Source organism: Castor canadensis, unplaced genomic scaffold, assembly GCF_047511655.1.
Source record: "Castor canadensis unplaced genomic scaffold, mCasCan1.hap1v2 HAP1_SCAFFOLD_136, whole genome shotgun sequence".
NCBI lineage: Eukaryota > Metazoa > Chordata > Mammalia > Rodentia > Castoridae > Castor > Castor canadensis.
Genome location: NW_027395360.1, coordinates 66,770 through 89,343, shown reverse-complemented (window position 1 = coordinate 89,343; position 22,574 = coordinate 66,770). Strand labels below are relative to the sequence as shown.

Below are 22,574 nucleotides of genomic sequence, written 5' to 3'. Positions count from 1 at the left end.
GGGCACATTATGCAGGGAATGATTATAATGATGATTGTGGAACTTAAACCGGGTAAGGGGTATGTGGAATAGAAAGATAGGATAGTGGATTGGAGGTTTTAGAAAGACTGAACCATTGATACAGTTGCGCTATTAAAGAGAGTGAACTGAAACTGTGCAGTGGTTTGGTCAGATAATGAAATGCAGGGCATTGAGATCATGGAGGGGCTGGAGAGTGTTTATGACAAGTTTTAGGGCAGAGTCATGAAGTGATGACTGAGATAGGGTGTAGAACAAGATGGAGGAAAGAAATTGAGAAAGTGAGATGGTAAGATACTGGAAAGATCATTTACATGTATATTGAATCTTCAAAAATTAATATAGCAAATGTGCTGAAGATCATGACAGTGAGTCAGGAGCTAAAAATCATAGAGGAATTAAGAGAAACTGACTCTAATCCCAGCACTCTCCTGGCTAAGCATCATGAATTCAGTGCTAATTAGGCTACACAGTGAGACACTGTTGGAAGAAGGGGAAGAAGGAAGAAAGAAAGGGGGAGGGAAGGAAAAAAAGGAAGGGAAGAGAAGGAAGGAAAGGAGGGAGGGAGAGAGGAAGTAGCAGTAGCTTAAGGTAGATAGATAATTGCAACAATGAGGGTTAGTTCATAATATCGTTTAATGACATTATGTTAAAAGCTTAGAGGAGGGAGAAAGAGTGGTTTGAAGCAAGAAAAACAAATTAACAGGAAGACTAAGGAGAACTACAGCATTCCAGGTCCATAAATATAAAAAGGTGTGTTTTTTCTTAAAAAAAGAAAAGCCTTTTCTTGGGAAGACTAGAGAGGAAAAAGATCTTCCTAGAAAGAAAGGCAAGTTTTCTGTTAACTAAGAAGGTGAAGGGACCTTTCAGAAAAGAGACTGAAGATGGAGCAGATTTTGCTGATGATGACTCTTGAGTTCCAGAAGAAACAATGGAAGGGATTGGGGAGGGATTGATAAGGACCTATGGGAGATGGATTGGAAGGAGTAATGGGCAGAACAAATGGGTGATGAGTTTCTTTTGGTGAGGGATACAGACATATTGGTAAAGAATCTAATGGTCACAATCCTAGTAGACTCAGGACAGACAGTCTGGGGTCCAAGATTGCCAGGGCTTCTCAGGGACATCAGCAGAGACAAGGAGGCTTCTTCTTGATGCCTACTGATGCAGGCATGTGACCAGGGAGATGCACCTTATCGATGTGTATTAGACTCACTCCTGATGTCTGATGGGAATACAAATAAATCCATACTCCTTACAGGACAATTTGTTATACATAAATGCACACACACTATATATGTATATATATACATATACATATACATATATATATATATATATACATAATTTGATCAAAAGTTTTAGGATTTTCCAGAAAAATACTCTCCTGTGGCAATATTAAATGATAAATGGTTAAATTGAGTACACCCATATTATAAAATTAGGTAGTATGGTAAGTGAAAATAAAAACATTTGCAAAACAGTAAGTATAGTATATTTTAATTTACATATTTTTGCTATTGAAAAGATAGTTTATTATAATCATGTTTCCCAAGAAATAGGTGCAGGTCATGCCTAGGGGGTGTCATTAAGGAAACTTTGGGATCCTTCAGGAGCCAGAGGTGTGGGGAAGCAATGATGGCAGGAACCATCATTATGGCTTGAAGCACTAGTGTTGGATATTGTCCCAAATTAAATCAGATCAAGTAAGAAAAATTTTAGTTACTGTTGCACAATAAGAAAAGCATAGGTTTCTATCCAGGAGACTTCTAACTAATCAGTAAGTAGTTGAGCCCACGAGTTACGATATAATTTATAAAACATTGAGGGTACTTTGAGTTGTTTTACTTTTAGATTGGTGCTTGACATTAATGCTGTATAAAGTTAGCAGAGCTGATTAAACTGATGAATCCATATCTAATTTGTTTAATTTTATTGAATCATATTGGACTCTTTTCACTCCTTTCACAGTCTGGTGTTTCTAGTCATGATGTTTGATAGGTGTCTTTAACTTGGGAGAGAAGGAGAAAAAGAAAGAGAAAGAGAGAGAGAGGAGGAGGGAGAGATTGGAGATACTCATCAAGTCTAGTTTAAGTTAACCTTGTACTACGGTTTTGGTCAAAACTCAAATGATCAACATGTTTATATGCAAAGCTGAGTAGACTTTGATCCAAATGTTAAAGCTGTAAAGGGGACAGATATAATATGAAACAGAAATGCCAAGCCTTTATTGGACATCTACAGGTCAGCACAAGTGGCCTTCAAGTCTCTGAAAAATTGCCTAGGCAACTGTTAGCATAACCCATGTGGCAGAGTGACAGAGATGCTGTCTAGATATTTTTCTCACTAGCAATTCAGTCACTAATAGAAAAAAAATATTTTTCCACTAGGATCTAGGGTTTAATCTGTATCTCCTGGTTTCACTGTCTAGGTTTTTATTCCCTTACTAATTTTTTGTTCACTTGATCTTAGATTGAGAGAAATGTGCTAAATTCTCTGGAAATCTTTTTGATATGTTGTCTATTCTTGAATATTCTGTATCTTCTGGTCATGAAAGATTTTGCTGTTACTGAGAGCAGAAACTTTAATCATTATGTTTTCACTGTGAGCTAAATCTTTAGCATTTTAAAATTTTATTCCTTTTCTCCTTTAATGTTTTTATTATGAATTTTTCCTTTTGAAATGTCAACATTTAGCTACTGCATGTTATTAATTTGCATATTATTTATACTCATTACTCATCCTTTAACTTTTTTGAATTTGTCATTTGAAAACATTTGGTGTGTTTCTTACATACAGCATAGTGTATTTTGCTATATTTATATGATCTGAAATATATTTGGCCTTAATATTGCATATTATATGCATGTAGATATATCTAAAATATTTCAATGTATGGTATATAGTTTTTCTTTTTGGTATTTATTGGTGTATATCTCAATTTTTTTGATTACATACAAAATTTTAAATATTTTTCCAATTATTAGAGGTATAAAAGTAACTTTCATAGTAAGTTAGTCTACTTTTAAGAATATTCTCTTAGTAGTTTAATTTGAGAAACATCAAGATTAGCCAGCAACTTTAATCTCTTTTTTCTGTCTCAGTATCTAGTTTAAAGGGAAATAATTTTATTGCAGGCTAATGTTCACCAGGTGATGGGTAAAGTTTGTTCACTTTGTACGCATCTCACCATGTATGCTCTATTGTGAGACCCCACAGCTGGGATTCAGCCTGCACTTCCCTCTATTACCTTAGCTTAGCTTCAGATCTTAGTTCTTCAGACAAATACATTTAATACTCAATGCCAAAAGCAACATAAAATCTATACTTAGATAACATATACAAGACACTCCTAAAGAATTTATGATGTGCTTTATGCATAATTCACTTAATCAGCCAAAGAAGGCAGACTCAGCAAGGGTAAGGCATTTGTCCCAAATCTCAAAAGTGTTAAGGGGTAGGACTTGAATTCTGACTCAAGCAGTTGGCTCTAGGATCTGTGCTTTTTAAACATATGAAATTGTTTATTAGGTATACAATAGGACTACATATAGGACTGGGGCATGGCTCAATTGATAGCATACTAGCCTGGCAAGTGTGAGTCCCTGAGTTCAATCCCCAGTACAATAGATGATAGATAGATCAATAGACAGACAGACAGACAGACAGATAGATAGATAATGTAAAACAGTGTACTCTGAAATCTTAACTGTAGTTACTTTTGTGGAAGGTGGTAGAACTGAGGAAAGTGAAAGGTGAAAAGGATTTTAGTTTTTACTTTGAATATCTCAGGCTTATTTAAACTTTGAATAGTGAGGATATGTTCACTTATGTGGCTATGTTTTGTTTATTTTGCTTTGTTTTTGCTCCTTTAAAAAAATTGCAGTGTGCAGCTGAGTGCCAGTGACTCACACCTGTAATCTTAGCTGCTTGGGAAGCAGAGATGGGGAGGATGGCAGTTTGAGGCCAGCCCTGTAGGGGACAAATTTCAGCAGACCCAATCTCAACAAAAAGCTGGGAATGGTGCATACTTTACAGGGAAGCACAAATAGGAAGACTGGAGTATGGGTCCAGTCTGCACCAGGTTCAGGCACAGGACACATTACTTAAAAAGCTAAGGGTCAACTTTTTGCCTTGAGGAGAGAAACTTCAAGGGATTTTTTTTATTTGTGGTACTCGGGTTTGAACTCAGGGCCTTGCACTTGCTAGGCAGACACTCTACCACATGAGCCATGCAAAAAGTCCAGTTAAGGAATTTTTTGAGTCTTGAAATATGAAGAGTTTGCTTGGTCGACATTTGAGGAATGGTGCACAATAGCTTTACTAAGTGAATGGACTCTAGGTAAAGGGATGCATACATAACGTCTCAAAGGAAAGATGGCAGCAGATAAGTCTGGAGAGAGAGAAAAAATCCAGGTCACCAAAGGTCTTATTTGTGACCTTTACATAAAGGACATCGTCTAGAGGAGACTGAAGGGTTGTTTTATGGACTTGTTTGGGCTTACTAGATTTCCAGTACATCATCCTAAAGGCGCTTATCCATATTAAGCAGTAAGGAATAGCAGAAAAGAGTAGCTGCCGATGGTGATGATGACAGTGGTGACTTCGGATAGTGGGAGATAACGTATGTGGACTGATCAGATCAGCCTGAAATGATACAGAGCCTTAAAACTTCTCTGTTTAAGATCATTTCATTCAAGGACTCATTGCTGTCTTGGGATTTTTAATTTCCTTATGTATTGGTGTTTTTTCCCCTTGCTTTTGACTCGGTTTTATAGTTTGCATTTTTATAAAAATAAGTCCTGAAAGCAGATTTAAAGTCATAAATAAAATCTTCTTATAAGTCTTACCAAAAAGTTATTGTATCTAAACGCTTCTGTTTTTGCTTCTTACCTGTCCTGATGCATAAATCCTAGTGCACTCTGCTGCTCACAATGAGCTTTTATTATTCCTCCTCAGTCAATTCATTTCTGGATATTGGGCTTTGGCTGAATTGTCTCCAGAGGTGTCTTTGTTGATATGTTAATGTATTTGGCCACAGTATGCAGAATATTTCTAGCCAAGGATGAGCTAATTATTTTGAAATAAGGCATTATTGGTGGCATAGGCCTTTAATGCATGCTTGGTAAAAATCCACCTGTGATTCACTGAGCTGACTTTACATAAAAATTGGAGCCATTTGTGGTTTGGGAGCCTGCCATCTTATTGCTGGAGTATACCAAGCCTCTCTTTCCTTTGGGATTTCAGAATTGTAAGCTGCTAACTAAACAGTTGAGTGAGGGAAAAAGTCCTCATAAAACAAACAAAAACCTTAAAGAAATGACTCTTTTTGTTTTCAGTAGCAAAGGCTAATGTAACTTTTATAAGAAATACATTGGTGTGCAGGAATTGCTTGTTTGACATAGATACCAAGTTTTCTTATTGTTGCTCCAGGGCCCTGCAGAAGTTATCGCCTTCACAAAGTGCAGCAGAATCCACTGGGCATAGCTCCTTTTCCAGGACAAAGTGCTTGTAAGCCAAGATTCAAAGCTGCTCCTTTCCAATTATAAGTTATTCCCCTCTGCTGTTTTGTAGTTTTGTGTATGCAAAAATATAAAACCTTTGTCTGTTTTAGTTTACAGTAATGTAGCTCCTTATTAGCTACTGTCCACTCACATCCCCAACTCATAATTACAATGGATGTTCTGACTGGGTCATAGCCAAGGCTTGAATTTTAAAAGCAAAAATTTTCAAAAAGGATACAAGTGCTTACTGCATGTGATCTTTACATGTCCAGCTGAACTTTTCTAGTCCTTGTAGATACAGGTGCTGCTATACATCTGTGATTTCCAGGACCCTCATGGATTCCACTTAAAGTGCACTTTGTGTACTAATTCCATCTCTAAGATGGATAAGGGCACTTACTCACAGACTCCACTCATAGATTAGAGTCTTGTGCCTTTTGTCAAGGCCTGCCTCCAACCTCCTACCCCCTACCTACTCCTCCCACATAGCTCACATCACAGGCCAGAGTCACCACACCTTGCTTGTTCTTTGAAATAGGGTCTCACTGACTTTTTTGCCTGGCTTGACCTTGAACCATGATTCTCCATCTACCAAGTAGTTGGGATTATAGACGTATACCACCATGCCCATCCCAAAGCTATCGTTCATGATTTTCTGGGCAGTATAATCACCTCTCCTTCCTTCATTCTTGAAATCCTTGAAGATAGTATACTGTATATAATGTCGCTTCAAAAATATTAAAATTCAATTACTTATTCCTATATAATTTTACTACAACTTGCCATAAAAGGAGATAATTGAGTGTCCCATGCATTTCATAAATTTTAAAGATAATTTGTTCCAGGTAAATACAGGGATGTGCTGAGAACTTTTTTCATCTTCTTTCCTGCTCCTCTCTCTTTCTCTCTCTCTCTCTCTCTCTCTCTCTCTCTCTCTCTCTCTCTCTCTCTCTTTGTTTTTTTGCTTTATCTTAACACTCTTTCCTAAAGTGAAAAGTTACAGGCTGAAGTAGTTATATTTGAAGATTAGGGATAGTTTTTGGAATAGGAAGAGAACGGCTCAAAGCATCAAGGAAGTGCTGTCCTTTATACCTTCAGGGTACTGACAGGATCTCCACTTTCCCACCTCTGAATCCATATCTTGGAGGGGTCAGCAAGTCAGGGGTCTCTGCATTTGCTGATAGGGAGTAGATACTTGTGCTTTTTAAACAAAACAGAGGAAGGTAAAGTGATTTATCACTAACCTGGCAATATGAAGACTAACAGGCTTATCCTAATCCTATTACAGAGCCACTCAGAAGGGCTTGTGTTTGGAAACTGTAAGAGACAGGCATGAAGCACAGAATCAATTTGACTCAAAAGGGCTGTATAGGCAGAAAAATTAAAGAGAATTGCACTTAAGTTTTTAATCAACATTTTAAATGTCCTAAGAATTTATCCTGGGGAGGATGAATAAAATAATCAGCTATTTTTCCAAACTCCTTTTCTTTCTGGTGACTTATGTGATCCATCTCTGCCAGTTTCCCATTTGTAAGTGATCGGATTGCTCTTCCTCCCTCACAGAAGGACAAATATAACTTTGAAGAACATGCCTTTAAATAGTTTTTGGAAGAAGGTCAGTAGGGATCATAAGGATTAGGATGAACTACAGTTCTTAACCTTGCCAAAAATAAAGGCTGACACATTTGCTTCTGTATGTTCACACAGAGTGAGGTCAAGAAATGATGCTAAGGCTTCACCCCACTTTCTCTCAAGTCTCCAAACGCTATGGCACTCAAAAGCCTTAAGCAGCAGTCATGGAGTTGGCGCTCTTTGGGGCGTTAGTCTCAAACCATGTCACTCATCAAGTGTATGTCTAACTAGGTAGAGGGCATTGATTCCTTTTAGTGCCGATTTCACATTTTAAACAGCATTTTAGCAGGTATACAAAAGAGTACACCTGCTAGAGTATACTACAGCAGCAGTATAGAAATTGAGTAGAGAGTAGAGTAGAGAGAAACTGGTTAATCGTGTTCTTAAGCACATGAAAAAGTTACTGTAACTCCTTAGGAAACCTAACTTACTCTTGGAGATTTCTGCTCTGGGAAGAGCTGTGAATGTTTTCATCTGTAAAATTCAATAATTAGGAAGAACTGTGAAGGGTCTGGGGTTTTACTCTCCTTGAAAGTTGAAAAGGAGTTTGACCACAGTTTCATGGAAGCTGGCATGAAGCATAAAACTCCCAGGCCAGAGTTTGTTACCTATAGCACTAGCACTAGCCATGGTGTTGGCATTTGTGTCATTCTGTGTGTCCCAATGCCCACTGAGTGATGTGAAGAAGGCCAGGTGATACCTGCATAGGCAGCAAGTTGCAGTAGAGGAGAGGAACCTGGGCTTAGAGAGGTTGAAAGCCAGGCTGGTCTTGGCCCTAGAGAGAGGATTATCTTCATTAGGCTGGACAGTAAGCACATTTGCTCTTTGCTTTAGAGAAGGACACTATCTGTCCTGTAAGGGTGATTGCTGTACAAATATCCTTGAAGGATGTCAGAACAAAGGCAGCCATTGTCTGCTTCAGAATGTATGTATATTGGAGGCATGACTGCCTATTGTGGCCTAGCAGTGATTAAGTTCTGCCTCTATTTGCTCAAGAATGAGACTGTTCTTCATTGGTACACAAAGCCTCAGCTTTGGCCCTCAGCCAGTCTTCCGCTCCATCCTCAAACTGGAAGACTTTTTTTGACAAGGATCTTAGCAGATGTTGATGGGGTGAAGACTGGAGCAAATCTGTATCCTTCAGAACTGAAACTTTTGTTTCAGCAGGGGAAAAAATATCAGAAACACTACAAGGCAGTTATCCCAAGTTTGACTTGCTACTCTGCAGCTCCTCCCCATCCACTCCATCCCAAATCATTTTCCTTTTACCTTATTTAAAAACACAGCTAGTAATTCCACTAAATGGAGGTTTCTTATAATTTTTGAAAAATTTAAGCCTCTTGGAGCACCAAGGACTCTTAGGTTTTCACACAGGAGTGTAAATTTGTGGAAAATATTTCCCCTGTAACAGTACTGAACTGGCTGTCCTGAAGGAACAGCAATTTTGACTGACAGAGGATGAAAAGGTTATTGTGAGGCATAGAGCACTTTTGGGATACAGCTGATCTGAGAGACTGCACTGCGAGAGGACAAAAACAGTACAATGTCACTGAGCCCCTAGGCTGCCAGGGAAGATGGGTACTATAATAAGAGAAAAAGATGGAGAGAATGAGCAGGGAGATGCCAAAGGGAGGTCTTGCCCCTTCTCAGATTTTACTTGGAGCTGGCACTGTGCCCAGAGCAGGAGAGGACCAGTCTCTTCCCCCTTCTCCTCACTTCTGGATCTCTTCGTTTTGTAAGTGTTTATTGAATGTCTGTTGCTGCAACCACCACTGCTATTAGTACATGTCACCATTTGGTGAACACTCACCATGAGGCCAGCGCTATGACTACACTGGTGTCACAGTGTGAAATAAGACATTTAGGCGCTGTCTGGGTCCTCCCTGGCTGGTGAGAAGCTCCAGCCCCGTGGGGAGATGGACAAGGTAGGGAGAGAACAGTTACACACTTAGCAAATGCAGCTAAGTGTGACATCTAACTTAGGGCAGGTCCTCACTCTAGGACCCGGACTTCAGTGTTCTGAGGTTAGTTCTAGAGTTCACAATAAGGAGCTGGTGCTGGCTAAAGTTTACACAGTGCATAGTTCTAGGTGCTGTTAACACAGAATCCTTATAGCAGCCCTGTCAAATAGCTGCTATGAGTATATCTTCTTGTGACAGAGGCTTGGAGAGGTTAAGCAGCTACCCCCTAAGCCCCTCCAAGGTCACAGAGCTTGTAAGCAGCAGCGGTGGGATTTAATTCCAGCCCTCTGTCATAGAGCATATATTCTTAGACACTTCCTTATACTGTTACTGACCTAAGTTTAATATAAAGTTAAAAAATAAAGTTTAAATATAGCCATCATTTATAACTTACTTGTATGATCAAGTAAATTTTGAGTTCCAAACTTCTGACTCAGGATGCAATTTTCAGAGCTCATGTTTTAAGTTTGGAAACTGTCTCAGCTCTGCTTGGCCTGAGAGAAGTGTATGCATCAGTCACATACAACTATAGGACACTGTAAATTCTGCCTAGAGGGCACCAGAATATTAATTAGTACATCAGGAGTTTGAGGTCCTGCTTTGAGGGAGGTTCAATTATTCAGGTCTATAGCATTTTCTATTTTATAGTTTATACTGCTGACAAAATTAATGATGTTAAGTTACTATTAAAAAGCAAAGCAAAAGCCAAGTATTCCTGCCTGTAATCCCAACTACTCAGGAAGCAGAGACATAAGGATCATAAGTTTCAGTCAGCAATGGCAGTTAAGGAGACCCTATTTCAGAAACAAAAACAAAATGACTGGGACATTAATGAGTCCAGTGGCAGAGCAGGCAAGTGCAAGGCCCTGGGTCCAATCCCCAGTACAGACAGGAAAAAAAAAAAGCAAACTTCATTTATATGACAACTTCTATTTCTAAGGAGGAAATAGAAGTGCCCTTTGGGGTGCATTAAACCTGTTCCCATGCTCTTTTCCCCTTGAGGAAACTGCTAGGTCTAACCTACATGCTGTGCTACCAAAAATTAGCTGCTCAACTGGGCCTTCTTTTTAGATGTGTCACAGATGACCCTAAGAAAGAGAGAGTGGGAAAGAGGGGATGAACACAGAGAACAGGAGCCTTCCACAGCAGATTTTAGAGAAGTATAGAATTTTCTTAGAAATGGAGGAAGAAACTGAGAGACCATCCTCTTCTACCAGGTTTTAAAAAGCATTCATTTTATTTGGACTTATCATGAAATGTGCTTCAGTTGGCTTTACTTCCAGTTGAAAATAACCTGTTTCAGGAGTCATATGGTTCAAATATTGAGTCTCAAAGTTTTTTGGTTCCTCAACGAAGTTTGGATGTATCTTAGGCAAACACATACTTATTGACTACATAGACAGCTAACAATGTTTATGGCAGTGATTTGTCCTCTTTTACAAAAGAAGAAAATGACAAGGACAAAGCTGGCTTAATCACAGATGGTACCATATATTCTCTCTTGTAAGAACTACTTTCTTTTAGGCCTCCTTCTTTCTGGGTTGTCTTTAATCCCCAAGCCACAATTCTTGAGAATAAAAATGTTATCAGACTGTGGATAGAGAAGAAGTCTAAGAGAGTCAGTGTGTTACAGGCTGAACTGTGGCCCCCAAAACTCAAATGCTAAAGTCTTAATCCCCAGTACCTCAAACTATGACAGTAGTTGGAGACAGGGTCTTACTTAAATACATAATGAAGGTAAAAGGAGGGGTGATTAATTGGGCCCTAAACCAGTATATGTGCTGTTTCTCTAAGAAGAAGAGATTGGTGAGGATGCAAGGAGAGTGGCCTGAGAAGAAACCAACCCTGTTGACACTTTGAACTCAGACTTGTAGGACCCAGAATTATGAGAAAATAAACTGTCCTTTGAGCCCCTCAAACTTTGATTCACTGTCCTGGGAAAATAATACAGCATGTAAGAGTAAAACCTGGTGACTCCAGATTCCCACAGATCTTCTCTCCAGAGCAGTTCATGAACTTGTTAATATAATTATAAAGAACTTTGTAGACCTCATTAATTCATTCAATGAACATGATTTTTTTTGAAGATCCACTTTAGTTAATCCTGGCTAAAACAAAATATTATCAACAAGATGAAAAAGTATGGATACTCTGACTATATTTCCATTATAAAGAAGCACTGTCTAATGGAAAAGTGAGTCAATTTTAAGAATTTTTCATTGTTTTGTATGTTTTTTGCTTGTAATACAAATATGCATGGAAACAACACAAAGACTTTCCCTGTATAGGTATCCTTATCTCAAACTAGCAAAAACACCATGTTTTTCTTATTATCCTTTATGTTTTTTCTTCAACAAAATCAGAGAACAAGAGGGCAGAACAGGTTCTGCCCAGAGGGTGAGGGCTGGGGCAGGGGGAGGGGAGGGGCAGAGGGAGAGATGACCCAATAATATATACACATGTAAGTAAGTGTAAAAATTTTAAAATGCGTCATCAAAAAATTTATTAGTGTTTTATAGTTGTTCAGGGGGGTACCTTGTGACATTTACATATGTGCTTACAATATATCTTAATTGGATTCACCCCTTCATCTTTCTCCCTCATTCCCTTCCACTTCTTCAGAGGGCAGTTTCAGCAGGTTTCATTGTTCTATTTTCATACATGAATACAAAATACATCCACCATATTCATCCTCCTTCACTTCTTCCTTATGCCTACCTCCTCCCATTGCTATCCACCCTTGGTCAGAATCTGTTTTACAGATTTTCTGCCCTTCATTTAAAAAAAAAAAAACATTTTCGGACAAAGGACTGATAACCAGAATATACAGGGAGCTCAAAAAACTAAACTCCCCCAAAGTGAATGAAGCAATAAAGAAGTAGGCAACTGAACTAAACAGAACTTTTTCAAAGGAAGAAGTACAAATGGGCAAAATCAAGAAAAAATACTCATCATCCCTGGCCATAATGGAAATGCAAATCAAAACCACACCAAGATTCCACCTCACTGCTGTTAGAATTGCTATCATCAAAAACACCACCAACAACAAATGTTGGTGAGGATGCAGGGAAAAAGGAACCCTCATTCATTGCTGGTAGGAAATGCAAGCTAGTACAACCACTATGGAAAACAATATGGAGGCTTCTTAAAAAACTAAACATAGATATGCCATATGATCCAGCAATACCACTCCTAGGGTATACCCAAGGGAATATGACTCAGGTTATTAGAAAGGCACCTGCACATCCATGTTTATTGCAGCAGTATTCACAACAGTCAAGTTATGGAAACAGCCAAGATGCCCCACTACTGATGAATAGATTAAGAAAATGTGGTATTTATACACAATCGAATTTTACTCAACCACAAAGAAAAATGAAATTTTTTCATTCACAAGTGAATGGATGGAACTGGAGAACATCATCTTAAGCGAAGTTAGCCAGACTCAGAAGGCCAAAAATCATATGTTCTCCCTTATATGTGGATTATAGACCCAAAATAAATGCAGTAATATTATTGGACATTGTCACACACTAAAGGGAGGACACGTAAAGGAGAAATAGAAAAAGGGAAGGAAACCTAAAACTTGAAAGTGTTTGGTGTGCCCACTGCAGAGTAGCTAATAAAGTAATCTTAAACTGATAGGGGCCACGATGGAAGGTGACCAGGAGGTAGTGAAGAGGTCTGGTAGAGATGATCCAATTTGGTTTGTACTTGTGCATGGAAGCAGTGCTAGGAATCTCTCTGTATAGCTATCTTTATCTCAAGCTAGTAAAAATGCTATGTCGTATTATCTCTTATGTTTTCTCTTCAACAAAATTGGAAAAGAGGGCAGAACAGGTACTGCCTGGTAATGAGTAGTGTAGGGGTAGGAGGATGAGGTGACCCAAACAATGTATACACATATGAATAAATGTATAAATAGTAACAAAAAATAAATAAATAAAACTAAAAAATAAAAAACATCACATAAAAAACAAAAATAAAAATAAAATTAAGTAAAACAAACAAAAAACCCCATTTTACTCACATTATAACAATAATAAAATTTTAAAAAAACAAATAAAATAAAAATATATCAAAAAACATTTTGTTGTTATATGATAGTTACATAGTGGGATTCACTGTGACATTTCCATATATATGTTTTATACCTCAATTGCTTCATCTCTTCCATTATTCTCCTTTCTTAATCCTTTCCCCTTAAGGTGACTTCAACAGGTTTCAATGTTTCATATTCATATTTGTATAAAAAGCACAGCTTCCATATTAACTCTCCTTTACTCTCTTCTTTTACCAACCCTCTACTAGTGCCCTCCCCTTAACACAGCCTGTTTTCATTCCTGTCCTTCCTTGTTTAATTGTTAGTTTTTCAGTGAAGATTTTGCCTTGGTATTTTAACTATAAATACATGTGTTTAAATCAGTCTAACTCCCTCCACTACTCTTCTTCATCTTTTTCCCCCTACCCTGTATTGTTCAACAGTTTTCAGTGTGTTTTGCTGTGACTTGTGCCCATGCAGATGTGATATAGTTCATTATTTTTCCCTCTCTGTCATTCTTTTCTTCTTTTTCTCCCCCTCTTAGTCTCCTCTAGCAGTCATATTTTTGGAAACATGTTACATATATATGTAAATATATTTACACGTATATATAATAATGCTTGTATTTGTATTGCATGTATCTTCCACTGTGAGAGAAAACATGTGACCTTTGTCTTTCTGAACCTGACTAACTTCACTTAAAATGATGTTTTCCAGTTCCATCCATTTACCTGAAAATGACAAAATTTTACTCTTCTTTATGGCTGAGTAAAATCCCATTGTATATAAACTTCACATTTTCTTAATTCATTTATAACTGGGTTGTTTCCATATCTTGGTTATTGTGAATAATACTGCAACAAACATGGGTGTGCAAGTGTCTTTATTGCATCCTGATTTACATTTCTTTGGATATATATATCCAAATACCTAGGAGTGGTATTGCTGGATAATATGGTAGTTTTGTTTTTAGTTTATTGAGGAGTTTCCATACTGCTTTCTATAGTAGTTGTACTAATTTACATTCCCACCAACAGGGTTTGAAAGTTCTCTTTTCCCCTTATCCTTGCCAGCATTTGTTGTTTGTGTTCTTGATGGTAGCCTTCTAACAGGAGTGAGATGAAATCTTAATGTGGGTTTGATTTGCAGTTCCCTTATGGTCAGGGATGTTGAGCATTTCTTCATGTGTTTTTGGCCATTTCAACAAACATTTTTCAAGTTTGTCCTGCATATCTGGTTCTCAGCTAAATGGCAAGGACAAAAAGATAAGCCCCCAAGTAGCTCAAATTAAATAAAACCCCGAATCACCCTCAAGGAATTTATTGCTTAAGGAGGAGATGGGCACATATTTACCTTCAATGTAACGCAATCAGGGATGAGATTGTGGAAGGACCACAGGCACCAGAAACTTCACCGAGCTAGACTGGAGGCAACCTCTAAGCTAGGTCTTTAGGGAAAAGTAGTGTGCCAGCTGGATGAGGGAAGAGAGGCGTTTCAGTGTTGAGAAACACCATAGACAAAGGCAGAGAAGCAGGAAAGTGACTTGAATGAACAGTTCAGGGTTACTGGAGTAGAATATGGCTGAGGGCGGGAGAGAGGAAAGATTGAAGAATTAGGTTCAGACCAGAGGAGGCCAGGCATGCCCATTTTGGATTATAACCTGAAAGCAGTGGGAGGCCACCCGAGACTTTTATGCAGAAAAGTCCTGATCAGACTTGCTTGAAGCATGGTCTCGCAGGGGGAGAGACGTTCTGCAGAAAGAGGAAGACAAGGAAAACCCTGGAAGCCTGCATTGAGGCCTTGGCACTGGGGTGGAGAAGAGCAGTCCTGCTTCAGAAGTATTTCAAAGGTTGAATCAAAGTGTCTGGTAACTTACTTGTGAAAATGTTAACTTTCATATGAACTAAAAAGTCTGTGTAACTTTAAATTGTAAGACAACAGGCAATGTTTACTTGTTCTTGTCTTCTCTGGATCTGATGTCTACATAAATGTCATTGTTTCCTTAAACATATAGATGTACTGTCAATTAATGAAACACATTATTTTATTTACTTTTTAGGAATTAAATTCTGGGCTGGAGGCCTGGCTCAAGTGAGAGAGCACCTGCCTGGCAAGCATGAGGCCCTGAGTTCAAACCCCAGTACCTCAAACATAAATAAATAAATAAATTCAAAGAAGCTACATTTCCTTACTTGTGTTTTGCTTGTTTGGATAGAATTGTTGCTCCAAGAAGTACAGTATAATTGGATACAATTTAATAATACAGATTTATGATCAAATCTTGTTTTTATCTAATTATATTATGTCTGGTATTTTTGTGATCTTCCCAAGTTGGATTGCTTGCAAGCTGCCTACTTGAGGCAATAGAATGACTTGGAGATTACACTGTCCTGTGTCGGATCTGACCTTCTCACCTCTGCCTACCTCTAGTGGCTCACTCAGTCTCTCCAGGTCTTTGCTGTCTACCTACAGGCTATATATAGTTCTGTGGTACCACTGAGGCATGTAGGCCCAGGTCCTGGATTCACTCCAGCACACCTACATAAATACAATGAAAATAAATGGAGAGATAGGGTCTTTGATCCCTAAGCTTCCTATTGATCAAAATTCTGTAATTGCTTCCTACTAGAAGAATGAGTGCCCTTGAATTTTAAAACACATTTATTTAAATTTTAAAAAGAGTTTAAAATTGGCTGAAAAGTATTTCTTGGAAAGTATATTCCTATTAGACACTTTGGGGATTCATTAAAACAACTACAGCCTCATACATTAGAACATCAGCATTCTGGTGCAGAGGCACTCAGGCAACTGCACTTAAACCTCTGTAGGCACAGCGAAGCGTTACAGTGAGTAGCAACCAAGAAGCCATGCTTTTGAAGGAATGGAGTTGCAAATAGATGAAGAAGCCAGTTGACTCTCTTTTTTCCCTCCCTTAGGAAACTTGTGTCTGCAGATTCAAAGGGCCCTAGATCCTCTGGAAGAGGAAAGGGAGAGTGCGGAGAAGAAGTTTCTCCAATTTCCCTCCCCACCTACTGTTCTGTCTGATTTCCTCTCCAGCTCTGTCTGATAGGGAATTGATTCTCCCCCACCCTCTTCCTCCCCTCCCTCTCTCCCTCCCTCTCCTGCCTGAGAAACCGCGCTGTCCTAGCAAGCAATGCTGTCCTGTAGGACACCAAGTCGGACACTGAGCAGGCACCTCTGCCATGGGGCTGGAGCGTGGCTCCCGCCCTAGCTCAGCCCCGCTGGCCCAGGCTTCCTCCTTGCAGCCCCAGCCGGCCGCGGCTCCCACGGTTTGATGGTGGGCGGCTGCTCCGCCTCGGCCCCCGCCCCTGCCTGCCGGATCCGGGCAGCGCGGCGCTCTCCTGCCTTCCCGCCCAGGTCGCCCGGGGCTGCGGAAGCACAGGCAGCAGGCGGGGAAGGGGCGCCGCCCGGAGACCGCGCGAAGACAGCGGAGGCCGGCTGGCAGCCCGGCGCTAGGAGCCCAGGGGGCGCGATGTCCACCAAGGTCAGGAAGTGCAGGGAGCAGGCGAGGGTGACCTTCCCTGTGCCGGAGGAGGAGGACAAGCGAGCCAAGCTTCAGCGCCACCGCGGAGGTTGGAGGGGCGTCAACGGGGGGCTGGAGCCGCGCCTGGCGCCCTCGCCGCGGAAGCCACACGGCCACTGCCCGCCGCCCCTGTACCCCGGTCCCGACCCCTGAGTACCTGGCCCCAGGAGGCAGCGTCGGGAGGGGGCGGGAAGGCGCCCTGGGCCGCGCGTAGACGTAACCGGATCCGATTCCGAAGGGCGCAGCCTGGCGTCCAATTCCTGGCGACTTGGAGCAAGAAGACCTGATCCAGAGCTTGCCCCTCCGTCCTTCTTGGTGGAGGCCTTGGGGGATGCTGCGGGCGTGGCAGGGACTCTCTCCAGGCACAGGCACACAGAACAGCCCCAGAGAGGGTCATACCAACGACAGACGCGCATCCCAGCAAGCATTTTCTCTTAGAGCCCAGGACGCCCACACGACCACCACAAGGGCTGGAGACACCTTGGAAAACCGACCTCAGGGTCTTCAGCTTTACTTTGGGAGGCCAAGGAAGGAGAAGATGCGCAATGACCCAGGGGCGCGCCCTTGAACTTTTCACCTGAGGTCCACCATGGATCACCCTGGGAACTTGGGTTCTCTAGGATGCTCCTGGTCCTTGGGCGCAGGGACAGAGATGGGGGTAGTCAGGGCACAGCAAGGTGTGTTTGGTGGACGGTTTTCCAGGACTTCTCATCTCCTTGTGGTCCATTTACGGTAGGGGTAAAACTGGAACCAGAGCCCCAGAGGGGACGAGACACAGTGGACTTAGGGCTGCTGTGGTGCCAATGTTGCCTGAGGTTCCCAGGCAGCCCAGGGCCAGTGACTGTGTTTTTCTTTTTATCTTCTCTACTTTCCCTTTCTCGCTTTCTTTTCCTTTTCTCTTCTCTTTTTTTTTTAAACAAAGGAGGGGTGGGCACTCAAATGTGTGAGAAAGAGCAACTTTTCTCAATTTCCAGTCTAGAAAGACTTTAGTCAGCTAGGACAGGTGGAGAGGAAGCATGATCGGGTTCACAGAATGAGACGCTCAGAATTTCTCTGGTCACTACTGTGGGTGTGATAAAAGGTTCATTGTCTTCTTTAGGAGGAGGCAATGACTTGGGTAGAGAACTTGGGGTCAGAAGGCAGCACTAACTGGGAAAACCATGAGGTGGTTCTCCTGTATAGGGACCGAGGCTCTGCAGTGCTGCCTGCTGCCCTAAAGCTATCCACTGCCCAGATCGCAGGCCTCTTCTTGTGACACAGGGACCACTCAGTGGTTCTCTGCTTGGAGCAGATCCCATGGGGAAGGATTCTGGTTTAAAATGAGCTATGCCTCCTGATGGTGTTCAGCTGTTGCTGAAGAGTAACCAGTGGTGGATGACCCAGGAATGGAGGGGAGGCACATCCTTTGGGATTCAGTCACTGTCAGCTTGCTTCTGCCCCTCCCTCAAGTTCAAAACACTGTCTATTTTTCTTTTTGCCAAATTGGTTTTTTTTTTTTGGTGAATACTAAACATATTTATGATGGATTACATATTACATATATTTTTTACTACATGAAATTATTCCAGATAAATCTGATTAATTGTAGAGTTTCATTAGGTATTTAACAAATTGGTTTTTATAAACTTGTTCAGTTTCTTGATTCTTCAAAAATTCTTTTCTTTCACATTAAATCCAGACTAAATGGAACAGCTAAACAGTCTTGTCTGAGAAAGTAGGGCGGACCAGAGATCCCTGTGATTGCTTTTGAAGTCTAAGTTCAATTACACAAAGCCTTGGTGCAAATTCTATTGTAAACTTGCTGCCTAACCCCTGCTGATGGAACACCTTTCCTATTGATGTACTGACTTTACATAATTCAGCAAGCATTGGGCTGTACTTATTTGTAGTGGTCTAGAAGAAGCCCCATCATTTTAAGGAGACATAGGTTAATAGATGTGTCTTCTGGAAACAGGGCAGCAGTTTCTTCATGTTTATTCGAGGCATGTCACTTGGTAAATCAGAGACTAGCTTGATATCTGCACTAGACACCAACTCTTTATTCCTCAGGTTCTATTGAGTAGAATAAGGCCACAGTTGAGTAAACAGTGTTTCTGTATTGCTGCTGAAAAATGAGCAGTCAGCCCTAGGATGGGCTCAGAGAAGGACACACAGTCTAGCAAAGCCCTGTAGCACAGCTGAATTTAAAATCCAGCAGGATACTATGGACAGAACCTCACTTTTGCCAAACAAATTCCTCAGGGCAATCCTGTTGCTCATTTCTCTATCCCACATTCCAATTTTTCCCTTGGGAATTTACACAGACTGACTTAGGAGGAAGAGTGTCATGTGCTATATCACTAACAAGATTTTTTTAAACCTTGCTACTTGGGAAATGGAGATTGGAAAGGTTGAGGTTTGAGGCCAGCCTGGGAAAAAAATTTAGACCCCCTTCTCAACTGACAAGCATCACACGGTGGGACATGCCTGTACTCCCAGCTACAAAGGATCAGAGTCTCAGGCCATCTGTGCAACCATCTGAGACTCTATGCAAAAACTAACTAAAGTAAAAAATGCTCTTGGGACATAGCTCAAGTGGTAGAGCACCTCACCTGCAAGCACTCAAGCATGAGGCTCTGAGTTCAAACTCCACTATAACTAAAAAGAATTTTTTTATCCTTTGGTAGGATTCTTCATTTAACCAGTGCTTCAAACCAAGTCTTCTTGTCCAAATTGTTTGCAAACCCAGGACTAAATAATGTCATCTGAGATTGCTACATTCTTGAAGTTTTTCAGTTACTAATGAACTTCAAAAAGGCATTTCAAGGCTGTTTTCCTGAGTTTCAACTCAAAGAGATTTCTCAAGCATGTACACATGCAAAGTGCAGGCCAGGGACAGCAACCCACATGATGAGTGTCACAACTTTCCTACACTCAAGGAGTTCAAGATCTCATGAAGAAGAGGTAGGAAAGTGGGCATGAGCATTTATCCTATCAATTTAAATAAAATAAGTACTATTTTAAAAACATACAAAGATAGAGCTATGAAAGTCAACTGCAAAAGAGAGTGGGATATTAGGTTGTACAGCATGAAGGAAAAGATTTTAAGCCTCAAAGGACTGAAAGATTAAAGGCAGACACAGGGTGGGCTATTAATTTAAGCCTTCTCTCTCTCTACTCCCCCCCACAAAATGCCAGGCATTTCCCAGGAATATTAGTTGAGTTTGGTTTCAAGTATGTGTATATGAGCAGTAATATTTGGAGACATTTTGATTTGGCGCATTAGTTTGTAGGGTCTTCTATGTCAGGATGTAGCAATAGGGAGCCTTTGATTGTTGCAAAGCAGCATTAACTTGATCAATGTCATGGTGACAGAAGGATGGATGGAAGGAACAGTTGACAGAATGTAAAGGAACAAATTAGGAGACTGATGTAGCTGTCCAGGCTGAGATTAGGATTTGTTGTAGTATAGCAGCTGAGAAGAAAAGGAGGGAGATTGAAGAGAACATGCAAATGCAGTCTGTGGAATTTTCCAGTAAACTCTCCATGAAGGACTAACGATGAGCAGGATGGGGATGATTTGAAGATTGTGAACTAGATATCTATGATTGTTGATGTAACCATTGAAAAGTAGAAGCAAAGTGAAGGATCAGAGTCTTCTGTTAATTCTCACAGAGGGGTTGAGAAAGTTTGGTACTTAGGAGAATTTGAGAATTCGCTATCTGCTGAGAATTGTTAGTCATGTGCTAATAAAAGCTTATCCAAAGAAGGAGCAGGATGAGAGAAACAAAGGGAGCATAACTAATTTTTGAGAGAAAATTGCTCTTTAGAGGTGGAGATAATGATAGCAAGCGAAGGTCACAGAAAAAGGAAGGAGCAGGGTGATCCTGATGCAGTGTTGTGGAGAGAAGAGTGTCAACAAAAGGGAATAAGTGACATACAGGTGGCCAAAACTCAAGAAAGCAAGAGAAATTTATGAGTCTACTCTTACCAAGAAGATTAATCCTTGTATGTGTTATCATATGTGCATAGTCACTGGATTTCTCGGCAAGGTTTTCTTTAACAGAGGAAGACTTCTAGAAAAGAGTTCTTTTCTTTAGAGGAAGTGCTGCCAAAATATGAGTCATGATGAAACCAGTGATTTGTGTTTTTATAATGCTTCCTGTGGTCATTTATACCTGTTAACCTGAATCATACCTCCTTAGAGCTGGTTTTGTCATTGTTGTCATTTAACAGATGAGGAAATTGATACACAGAGAATCTATTAATGATTAGCCAATCATTAATAGAGTTGCTGGTGCTCAGATCTCCATGAAAAGGGAGCTAAGGTGAGCACACAGTGCTTTGTAACCCATGTTGTCTAGGTGGGCGATAGTTTCTGAGGCATTGGCCAAACCAAACCAAGACTGAAATGGTGATTTGTGTGTTGGATTGAGCATCAACTTGGAATCAGTACCTCCTTCCCACCACTGCAGGAGAATCAGAGATTGTCAATGTGAATGATGAATTGCTAGGGACAGAAATCTAGACTCTGAGGAGGAAAGTCAGACTAGTGTTTTAAGGAAAAGGCAGGTTTCCTTACAATGATAGTTCAGTTTTCAAGGACAGCACAGTATGGCATTAGCCTTCAGGACTTTAGTAATCTAAACTTTTCATTATATTATCAGTTTTATATCCTGCTGTAGCAATTTCACTACATGTATTACAGAGTTTTTATTTTGTTGGTTTTTTAAAGTTATTTCATGTATCAATGTAATACATGAATATAAGTTTGAAAGTTAGATAGTGCTAAAAAGCTTACAAGAGCAATAAGCCCCAGCTAATCCCTGGGTGGTAAGGGGGGGCAGGGTGGAGAAATGACCCAAGCCTTGTATGCACATATGAATAATAATAATAAAAAAATAAGTAACAGGACTGAGAACAGGAGGAAGAGAAGAAAAGGACATCTCAAAGCCCCTGCCAAATATCACTTATGATTATCTCTTTTCTTAATATCAAAGAAGTAAAGGGATCCCAGTCTAGGTTGGGATCATTCTCGAGGACTGAGTTAGAAGTTTAGGTATTTTTCATTTTTTTTTTCAAGAATTCTTTATTTAGTAATAGCTATATCTCACTGAAAAAAAATGTTAGTTATGTTGTCCAAACTGTGCATTGGTAATGAACCTCTTTAGGGTGTATTTGTGGTTTGAATTTCCCATCTCTGAGGAATCTGATGGGTGTCAAATTTGGGTTTAGCATGTTTTTTATGAGGTAAGAAAATAAAGTGTAAGGAAGCTTTATGATGATTACAAAATTGTTGAAAAATTTTTGCCCTTCTTATATGAATTTCCTTCCTCAAGTAGGTATCTTTTTTTTTAAGTGTTACATCTTCATAATCTTTTTTTTTTCATTTTTCTTTTATTATTCATATGTGCATATAAGGCTTGGTTCATTTCTCCCCCCTGCCCCCGCCCCCTCCCTTACCATCCACTCCGCCCCCTCCCACTCCCCCCCCCAATACCCAGCAGAAACTATTTTGCCCTTATCTCTAATTTTGTTGTAGAGAGAGTATAAGCAATAATAGGAAGGAACAAGGGGTTTTGCTGGTTGAGATAAGGATAGCTATACAGGGCATTGACTCACATTGATTTCCTGTGCATGGGTGTTACCTTCTAGGTTAATTCTTTTTGATCTACCCTTTTCTCTAGTACCTGTTCCCCTTTTCCTATTGGCCTCAGTTGCTTTAAGATATCTGCTTTAGTTTCTCTGCGTTAAGGGCAACAAATGCTAGCTAGTTTTTAGGTGTCTTACCTATCCTCACCTCTCCCTTGTGTGCTAAAGCTTTTATCATGTGCTCAAAGTCCAATCCCATTATTGTGTTTGCCTTTGATCTAATGCCCACATATTCCTGTTAC

General features: G+C 40.2%; 1 protein-coding gene across 1 annotated transcript in view; it reads left to right on the top strand.

Moving 5' to 3' along the window:
- Positions 1 to 17,290: 17,290 nt before the first annotated feature.
- LOC141420337 (uncharacterized) overlaps positions 17,291 to 22,574 on the top strand; it is a 71,209-nt gene continuing 65,925 nt past the window's right edge. Inside the window, exon 1 of the mRNA XM_074064602.1 lies at positions 17,291 to 17,433. Within this exon, the coding sequence (XP_073920703.1) occupies positions 17,291 to 17,433 (143 nt within the window). The remainder of the gene's footprint in view (positions 17,434 to 22,574) is intronic.